We start from the raw sequence: 10036 nt of genomic DNA on the forward strand, positions 1-10036 counted from the left end.
CAGAGTAATGCTTTAAGTAAGATGACATGATGTAGAGGGATAAACTCATGCAATATGATATAAACCCCAAATTTTTATCCTCGATGGCAACAATACAATACGTGTCATTTCCCCTTCTGTCACTGGGATCGAGCACCGCAAGATTGAACCCAAAGCTAAGCACTTCTCCCATTGCAAGAAAGATCAATCTAGTAGGCCAAACCGAACTGATAATTCAAAGAGACTTGCAAAGATAACCAACCATACATAAAAGAATTCAGAGGAGATTCAAATATTGTTCATAGATAAACTTGATCATAAACCCACAATTCATTGGCTCTCGACAAACACACCGCAAAAGAAGATTACATCGAATAGATCTCCAAGAGAATCGAGGAGAACTTTGTATTGAGATCCAAAGAGAGAGAAGAAGCCATCTAGCTAATAACTATGGACCCGAAGGTCTGAGGTAAAGTACTCACACATCATCGAAAAGGCTATGGTGTTGATGTAGAAGCCCTCCATGATCAATGCCCCCTCCGGCGGAGCGCCGGAAAAGGCCCCAAGATGGGATCTCATGGGTACAGAAGGTTGCGGCGGTGGAATTAGGGTTTTGGCTCCGTATCTGATGTTTCCAGGGTACATGGGTATATATAGGAGGAAGAAGTACGTCGATAGAGCAACGTGAGCCCCACGAGGGTGGAGGGCGCGCCTGGGGGAGGTGGGTGCGCCCCCCTGCCTCGTGCTCTCCTCGTTGATTGCTTTACGTAGACTCCAAGTCCTCTGGATCACGTTTGTTCCAAAAATCACGTTCCCGAAGGTTTCATTCCGTTTGGACTCCGTTTGATATCCTTTTCCTTCAAAACACTGAAATAGGCAAAAAACATCAATTTCGGCTGGGCCTCCGGTTAATAGGTTATTCCCAAAAATAATATCAAAGTGTATAATAAAGCCCATTAATCATCCAAAACAGAATACAATTTAGCATGGAACAATCAAAAGTTATAGATACGTTGGAGACGTATCAAGCATCCCAAGCTTAATTCCTGCTCGTCCTTGAGTAGGTAAATGATAAAAACAGAATTTTTGATGTGGAATGCTACTTAGCATAATTTTTAATGTAATTCTCTTATTTGCGGTATGAATATTCAGATCCGAAAGATTCAAGATAAAAGTTTAATATTGACATAAAAGTAATAATACTTGAAGCATACTAACAAAGCAATTATGTCTTCTCAAAATAACATGACCAAAGAAAGTTAATCCCTACAAAATCATATAGTTTGGTCATGCTCCATTTTCGTCATACAAGAATGCTCTCATCATGCACAACCCCGATGACAAGCCAAGCAATTGTTTCATACTTTATTAATCTCAAATTTTTTCAACTTTCACCCAATACATGAGCGTGAGCCATGGATATAGCACTATGGGTGGAATAGAATATAATGATGGGGGTTATGTGGAGAAGACAAAAAAGAAGAAAGTCTCACATCAACGTGAACTAAATTTTATATTTGATGAGCTAAATTTGATTTTTTTTATGGACTAAAATTTGAGTGTTGGTGAAATAGTTTTGAATTTGATTCAAAATTTGAATTTGATGAGCTAAATTTGATTTTTTGTGAACTAAAATCCGACATGACGTGAACTAAACCAAACTAGTGAACTCATTTGTATTGAAGTGAACTGGATATGAATTTAGTGAACTAAAACTGTGATTTGATGAACTAAATATGAATTTAGTGAACTAATACTATGATTTGATGAACCAAATTTGAATTTGGTGAACTAAATTTTCAACTGAATTTGAATTTGGTTCACTATATTTTTATTGTCGGTGAACTAGTTTTGAATTCTAGTTAATTAATTTGGTTTTCCATGAACTAAAATCGAAAACAATTGTACTGGTTTGAATACAAAATTGATGACTTGAGTTTTCATGAAGTAAATTGGGTTTTCGTGAACTATATAAAGTAGTGAACTAAAATCCGAAGTGACGTGAACTAAACCAAAGTAGTGAACTTTTATGAATGTTATTTTGAATGTTGCTGAACTAGTTTTGAATTAAAGTGAACTAATACGATTTTTCTTGAACTACTTTTTAATACAAATTTGTTGGAATTGAATTTTGTGAACTAAATGTTTAATGCAAGTGAACTAAATTTGAAATTTCATGAATTGAATTCGAAAATTGTGAGCTGGATTTTGAATGTTGGTGAACTAGTTTCCAATGAACTAGGTTTTAAAATTTGTCAACTAAAATTCAAAAATGTGTGGTCACTTGAACGTTGGTGAACTAGTTTTGAATTCAACAGAACTATTTTTTCTGAACTAATTTCCAATTGAGTTTGAAAAATGGTGAAGTAAAACATGAAATGACGTGAACTAAACCAAAGTAGTGAACTCGTTTGTATTGAAGTGAATTGCATATGAATTTAATGAACTGAAACTGTGATTTGATGAACCAAATTTGAATTTTGTGAACTGTCTCATAAAGAGAATACATATTCAGAAGTGGTAGAGCAGAAAAAAATTTGTTTCCGTTGAAATCAAATGATATTATGTGTCAATAATTATTTACCAAGTTGTAGACAAGTTCTTCTTGGGTAGTTCCCAGAATAGTGCCACAGGGATCAAAAAAGTGAGATCTCTCGAAGAGAGAGTTGATGGAAAGTATAACCCAGTGGTTTGATTTTATAGTAGGGAAGTATAACTGAACAACAAGAAACAGCAGAATGAGTATATAAAACAAATAGAATTGATCTTGCTTAACATTGAATAAGTTGAAAAGATTTACCAAGTCTTGTTTCCAGAGGCTTTCTTCTGAATTAATCCTATCAAATTCTCGTATGCACGTAACTGGATCAAATAACTCAAGGGGAACCAACAATTTATTCTGTGAACAAACAAAATGCAAATTAGTAAAAAGCTCAGTTTGAATGTAAGTAAAAAGAAAAAATGGTCAAAAGAGAAGCAGGTAGGTAGTTTAGAACGAAAACTCACAGTGAAGTACAAAGTGAAACAGTACTTCTTGACATAAGGCTTTACTTTAGATGACATCTTTGATTCGTAGTTAAGAACTTGAATAAATGAGTTCATCACTTCATCTCCAATCTCACCCCTCGCTTTAAATGAATTTAAGTAATTCTCATAGCTTACAGGAAAACCCTCTATGTCAACAAAAAGTGTGCTGGACAGAATAAAGAAGCATAAGTATTGTTATATATGGAGAAAATGGATCTTAAAAATATAGTTTAACAATTAATTTAGTGCGTATGCAACACTATGGTAGCCAAAAAGAAAAAGATAAACATCGTTTTAGTCTAAAATTATATGAACTACAAAGTTGTTCATCTCAACTACCTTTGGTTGTTAGAAAAAATGTTGGCATTACATAATACAAATATGAGGAAAAATGGCTACAACTAATTTAGTGCATAAAATTGCTCACAGATTAGAAAATGTCTACAATAATTTTTCTAGGTAGATGTCTAGCCTAAAAAAAGTCCTCATAAATTAATGAATAAGAAACGATAAAATAACTAAAGGAATAAGAGAATTAACTCTTCTTGGAAGATAGGCTTCCTCAGATATTCGGAAAAGAAGATATCCACTTCTCGAGATATTTTGAGTTTCTTGGGTGGATCAGGAGATTGAAGTTTAGCTGCTCTTTTTTTCTGTTCTTCTTTCCAATTGTATTATGTCCTGTACTTGGTCCAGCTTCTGCATTATTAATTGTAGAATAGCCTACATATCACAGATAGGAAAAGTTTGGACATTAAATGATGCAATGCGCCCAGACTCATATTACAAGAAAATGAAATACACAGAAAGGAAAAGAACATAATATGCATGAATTATAACCTCGTTGGTCAACAAAGTCCATGTTCATTGGAATTCCTACACTTGTATGACAGTGAGAGGCTGGTATGTCTTCGTTAGTCGCAGCAGCAGGTGTGATAGGAGAATCATCCTCAATAATGATTGGAGTCCCTTGGAAGCGCTCGACTCTTTCATTTGGAGAAGCGGAACTAATCAATATAAAACTTCTTTTTGCATTAACTCCACTAGAAAATTTGATATCAACTGCTTCAGTCGATAGAAAGATTTCTTCATGCTGACAAAGGAAGTTGAAATGTTGTTGTAAGTTCAATCAAAATTAGGATCAGGAATTTTTTTTGAAAAACTTCAAGCAAACCTTAGGTTGTGAAGTAGTTGCTTGATCAACAGAGTTGGTATTCAGAGGTGTAACGTGAACAGGGAAAATTGGTGTTTGGTACACCGAATTCAGGACAGAAATGTTCTGGACATAAGGAAAAACACAGAATTCAGACAACAAGTTAACTAGCCAAAAGGACAATAAGCTACATGCAACATTCATTTCAAATAGAAAGGTTCCATATCAGTTTACTTGCGAATCCAGTATTAAAACTTCTGGTCATGATCAGTCATAAAATAGAGTGAAAATGGTATTATCAAATTACCAAAAATCTATAGTAAATTCAGCTGCAATCTTACTACACTACTTATTCACTTAATCCAGAATATAGTCCTGCCGCATTCAAATTGGCCATTTACAAAACAGACTGGGATAATGAGCAAAGACAATATGCTTAGAACAAGTGCTACTTGACCGAATAGCCATAGCGCAGAATATGCTAAGCACAAGTGTAAATCTTAACCTCTCACAAATAACCTTAAAAGTTATACTATTCCAGGAAAATTGGTGTTTGGTACACTGAATTCAGGACACACAAGTTCCGGACATAAGGAAACACACAGAAATCAGGCCAAGAATGAAAGCATGAGATAAAAAAAGATAGCACACACACATAAATGAGCAATACAAAAACAAATACCTCAAATTTCGGTCCGATTGGCTCCTGCTTAAAGACATCATAGGAGGGAACCTGGATTGTAAAGATGTTAGTAAACAGGACACTTCTTTCAAGAAAACACTTAGATAGGAACGTAAAAAGGGCACAACACAAAAAATACCTCTGATTTCAAATGTGGCTCTGGTTTCACTTTTACGCCTGGTTCAAATTTTGCAGTGCATCTGGTACCTTCTGAAATGATATGAGGACATTTTGAATCAATTGACGTGTTCCCATTCAGAGCTTCAGGAACACTATTGGCATTGTTGACCTACATTTCACATTACAAATAAATGTTTAGCTATATAAGATAGAAAAAGACAACAAAGAAGAAACCAAATGGAAATGAATGATTCTACTCATAAGAAATACCTCCACATAAGGAACTGAATTAAACACACCAGCAGCATCAGGAGCATTGTTAACAAGCGCCTCATTGGCATATGGGGTGCGTGATATGCCGCGCAGCTACAAATTGCAGTTGAACAAATGATGAAAATAAATACTGGAACTAAAAAGATAAGTCAAGAATCGATATACAGTATGTGATGCTTACTGGTAAAACCCCGTAATTTTTCCTAAACTCATAATTCCTATCAACCATTGCAAGATACTTGAAATCTTCAGTCTTCACATGAGATATCCGAGGAAGAGAGTAATCCACATTTGACTGATGATTCTCAATAACATCAAAATCAACAAAATCCAGATAAATGATCTACCATTTAAAAAATAAACAGGTCAGTAAAATAGAAAGTGGAGAGATAGAAAATAGTGGAGCTGAAGATTGAACTTACTCCCCAAATAGGAAGACATCCCCCAATATATGAAGACTTGTTCATTTCCTCAACAGTTGGTGTGTTCGTGATCATTTCAAAGTGACGCTCTGACTCCTCACGCATGAAATCCAGTGCCAGTTGCCCAAAGTCAAGTGAAGGGATAGCAGAAACATCTCTTAGAGTACAAAAACTTCATGTTACCAGTATGACGCAGGGCACAAAATAGATGATAGGAAATAAAATGTGAAGCTCCTGATAAAATCATCTTCTGTCTCGTCACTAAGCATCAACTCCTCTATTTTGTTGATTGGCATTTTGTTCCGATGATCAACATACTTGTTCCTTAACTCTGAAACCTCTGCCTTCACTTAGGGATCGTCACTACTGAATATAAAAGGCTCAGTGCCACCAGGGAAATCGAAAATTTTGTTGACCATATCATTAGTAATCTTGATAACTTTATTCTTATGCTTGAAACACGGCTCTTTACTTCCAAACATATGCTGATCTATCCATTCAAGCAGATTCATTGGAAAATAAGTTTCTTTGGCATATGAAGCACAACTTCCATTTTGTACTTTGTCACATGGCCTAACTGAATGTCACTAAACTTCTTAACAGTTTTATTCCAACGCTTGAAAGACAGTCTGGTAATGTATGTAGGCTTGCATAACTTCCTAGGGAACACTCGGGCTATGAAAAAAATAACAACAACTGATAATAAATAAACATGAAATATGAAAAAAGCATAACCCGATAGAGTATCACAAGAAATGCTAGAGGACCAGCAAAACAAAGTAGCTATATTGAACTATATGAAAACACACATAAAAACAAGCATTTAGATAAAAATGATTAGTCGAACAAGTACTTCAAGAAAAAAATGAGAAGAAAACATGTTACTATTGAGAAGGAAAAAAATGTGATCTACACATGATTAAAAAAAGACACAAACTAAACATTCAAACAGGACAACTTGCAAAAATGAATATACAAGCATCTGGTAAGACCAGAAAACTGACACAAAAATTGTTTTCCCAGCAATTTGATCTACTATCATACTATACCAAATTTGAAAGCTAGAAAATGAAAAGAGAAAAACTAACATACCACCTGAGTCATTGCGGAGACCTCGTGAAGGATATTCAGTTGGTTCCTCCCTTTCTAGTTCTTCAACTTGGCCAACCCCACCTCCTTCTTTTGCTGCAAATACAGATTTACCAAAAACTATTAACAAACGAGAACTACTTATGAATCTATCATATTCCAGATAATATAGAAAACCATAACATACTAAAGTCCATTGACAAGAAACTGTAACAAAACATTCATGGATTCAGGTATCAGTGGTAACAGTAACATAACAGGATCACCATTTGGACATATCAAATAACATAACTGTAACAAAACAGAGTCAGAGCAGATAATACTACACTCTTGTAGAGAAGATGATAATTCATTCATTAGTTGAGATAACGAGCACCACTTCGCTTCGAAGAATGCATTGGTTATGATATGGCAACTCAGCTATCACTATATGTGTGGCCAGTACACCACAAACTAACAGCCCAACAATGCTAGCTAGAAGAATGCAAGCAACAGTGCAATCTTAAAAAGATTTCCCAAGATAAATAAGGCACGACAGCAGCAGAGTTGGAAAACAAAATAGTTATCAATTTACCATCTTATAGCATAATTCAAAACCATAAGACAAAATTCAACCATCACAAAAAAACATTACAATCATTGCTATGTAGAAAAACGATGTTGTTCGATTTTTCCACAAGTTATAATTCACACATCCTCACAAAAAACAAAAGATGTGAAACATATCAGACCACACAGAACATGGATTGGAAATTAACCCTAAGCTGTTTTGTGATTATGTATGACCGACCTGAAAACAATCTCTTAAAAACTAACCTAATCAAAATGCTAATCCATCCCTTAACAGATTTTGTTCCCCTAGACGGCTCGATTAGAACTAGAATAAGGTCGACGGACATTTGAGCAAAAGAAATGCCAAGAAAGAACAAATCTGATTTGAACAAAAAATTGATAAACTCACAAACAGGGTTGCATGAGTGATGGAGTAAGAACATACCGCCTTGGTCATCACAAAGACCCCTTGCATCCACCTGCTGTATATCTTCGTCTTGCGCATCTTGAATACCATCTGGTACTGCAAAAAAGAAGTGCATATGAAAAATGTAGTGAGCATCATCTGATCGCAAAAAAAAATAGCATATTACTTCTGCTATTGGGAAGAACATCAAGAGTCTTCAAAAAAATGCCAAGGTCTGTATTCAACACCACATCTAGCTAACCCAGTGTAGTAGAAAAAACAGTATTAATGCATCTATACACACATATTACAGTAAATAGTGGTAGCTGCTCAACTACTAGGATGGGCATTTCAATGTCCAAAATACCCAAAATTGAAACCCTAGAACTTGACCTTAATAAGAACGAATCTGACTAGAAAAATCAAGCAAAAACTTGTTTCAGATCAATAAAAAACCACCCAGATCTGAACGCGCTTGGGCACAAAAACATACATAAACACTGATGACTAACCCTACCACCCCCTCCGCACCCCCTACCAAACACACAGATCACTACCCCCTCCCCCCTACACATATACAACCATGCATGAACGCAACCACTATGGAATGAAGCAGCATCAAGAAATTTGGACGGAGAGAAACCACGAACCATCTGAATCTATGGCGATCTCCGGCTAGGGTTTGATCCAAAACCTAGCGCCGGCCTCCGCCTAGGGTTCCAACCAGAAAAATAAGGGAGACGAAGAAGAAGCCGCCGTGGGGAATCGATCCAAACGAAGAAGAAGCCAGCACGTGGATCCGATGGAAACGAAGAAGAAGCAGTCGGCGGCGGTGCGGGGAGAGATGCGAAGGAGACAGAAGGAAGAGGAAAAAGATGCGAAGGAGAGGAAGGGTACGGGGTCGGACGAAGCAGCCGGGTAGCTCACGCGAGATAACTGGCCAGGCCCAAATACGCGATGCGAGGGGGGGGGGGGGGGGTATGCACCCGATTGTAAAATCAACTAAATCGGGCGCTTGAGGCGCCAAATAGGAATTGCCCTCCGGGTGCGCCGCCGCAGCCCGTCGTCTCCCCAATTACCCCCAGCCCTCACTGAAGATTGATTTTGCACAACTCTCTTCGCATTCTACACAAGATCCTCTTCATCTTCTCCACTAAGTAAACTCAAGAATATAGAAGGAGTTATTCTTCCTTTTCAGGAACGGATCTGCTCCATTCCCTTAGTCTTCCACCATAACCAACGCCCTTGCTCTAGGTAATCAGGTTTTGCCCTCAGAAAATCAGTTTGCTGCAGCGATGAATTTGAACCCCCAGCCATCGACACCCGTCGTATTGGGAGGAGGCGTTGAGCCGAAGCTTCCCCGAGCATTGTTGAAACACTTCATGACACTATATGTCCGCAGGTCGTTCTGTGCACGCTCTGCGGCGAAAGTTCTGGTACCATCTCAGGCCGATGCCCGCTGGATCAAGAGCAAGCCCCCCTCCCCCGGTAAGTGGTAAGTATGTACATCCTTGATTATATCTAGTGAGTTAACCTCGCCGTGCTATTGATTTTGCTTCCTGCATGTCTGTTTCTGCTAAGTTATATTACTGGGTGAAATTTAAGTCCGGTTTCTCATTTTGTCAGAATCGGCTGCAAGCTGCTTGATAATTCGCGGCAAATTGTGATGGTTATTTGTTCTTTCTTCCTGTACATCACTGATCACTTGCTGGTCACGTTTGTAGGTAAGCATCTCATCATTGAAATTTATTTAAATTGGATGAACACATGGCATGTGCCTTATATTTGTTTCAGTACGCAAGACTACATGTACCTTATATTTGATTCCCTCCATTTCATGTAATGAATGGTTCCAACAAGTCATGTACAACCAAGGACTACACTTTATCATCCCTTCTATTTATGTAAGTCATAATGGTTACTCAATTAAAAAGAATAGGTTTGGATGAATTTAGGAACTCATATACGTGTTATTTTTTTGCCTTTCTTTAATTTTCGTCCATTCTACACAGGGTGAATGGACAGACTGGTATCATGCGCATACGGTGAAATGGTGGCATCCTCCGGCCCCATCTCCGTTTGCTATCTCGGTCACTCCAAATGACGCACACCACTCAGCTTGCCCGTTCTGGAGCAGCAGTTTTCTGCAGCCCATTGAGTTTATATTATATCTTTTTTTACTGATTCTTTATATAACAACATGGTTGCAAATGGTTCCGCAGCAACGCGCCGAGAATCTTCTAGTTATTATGATAATGAACCTCATAAACCACACGACAAGACTGTCCATCCAAAAATAGAAAAGACATACATGGAATGCAACGCATATACGT

The 10036-nt window shown here is 37.3% G+C and overlaps 1 protein-coding gene across 6 annotated transcripts; it reads right to left on the bottom strand.

The window, feature by feature from the left end:
* Window positions 1–255: 255 nt before the first annotated feature.
* LOC120976553 (uncharacterized) lies at window positions 256–8639 on the bottom strand. 6 transcript variants are annotated; one of them, XM_040403673.3, is made up of 14 exons: window positions 8354–8639; window positions 7743–7820; window positions 6752–6841; window positions 5657–5813; window positions 5416–5577; window positions 5232–5327; window positions 4981–5130; window positions 4842–4892; window positions 4181–4285; window positions 3847–4099; window positions 3547–3729; window positions 2986–3172; window positions 2780–2878; window positions 256–846 (listed from the first exon to the last, which is right to left on the bottom strand). In XM_040403673.3, exons 4-11 carry the CDS (start codon window positions 5759–5761, stop codon window positions 3569–3571), a joined length of 1083 nt encoding a protein of 360 aa, XP_040259607.1. In that variant the 5' UTR covers window positions 5762–5813; window positions 6752–6841; window positions 7743–7820; window positions 8354–8639; the 3' UTR covers window positions 256–846; window positions 2780–2878; window positions 2986–3172; window positions 3547–3568. The 6 variants fall into 6 exon arrangements, with proteins under 6 accessions (XP_040259607.1, XP_040259604.1, XP_040259606.1 ...); XM_040403670.3 differs by having other exon boundaries at window positions 5657–6331; XM_040403672.3 differs by having other exon boundaries at window positions 6749–6841.
* Window positions 8640–10036: the final 1397 nt, after the last annotated feature.

The sequence above is a fragment of the Aegilops tauschii genome, chromosome 3 (genome assembly GCF_002575655.3).
Source record: "Aegilops tauschii subsp. strangulata cultivar AL8/78 chromosome 3, Aet v6.0, whole genome shotgun sequence".
Taxonomy (NCBI): Eukaryota; Viridiplantae; Streptophyta; class Magnoliopsida; order Poales; family Poaceae; genus Aegilops; species Aegilops tauschii.

Bases quoted from the DNA above. Each gene is read 5' to 3' on its own strand.
- LOC120976553 (XM_040403673.3), bottom strand. From the start codon at position 5,761: ATGCGTGAGGAGTCAGAGCGTCACTTTGAAATGATCACGAACACACCA. The intron at 5,578-5,656 runs GTAAGTTCAATC...TTTAAATGGTAG, and splicing joins GATGTCTTCCTATTTGGGGA to ATCATTTATCTGGATTTTGT. The intron at 5,328-5,415 runs GTAAGCATCACA...TGCAATTTGTAG, and splicing joins AAAATTACGGGGTTTTACCA to CTGCGCGGCATATCACGCAC.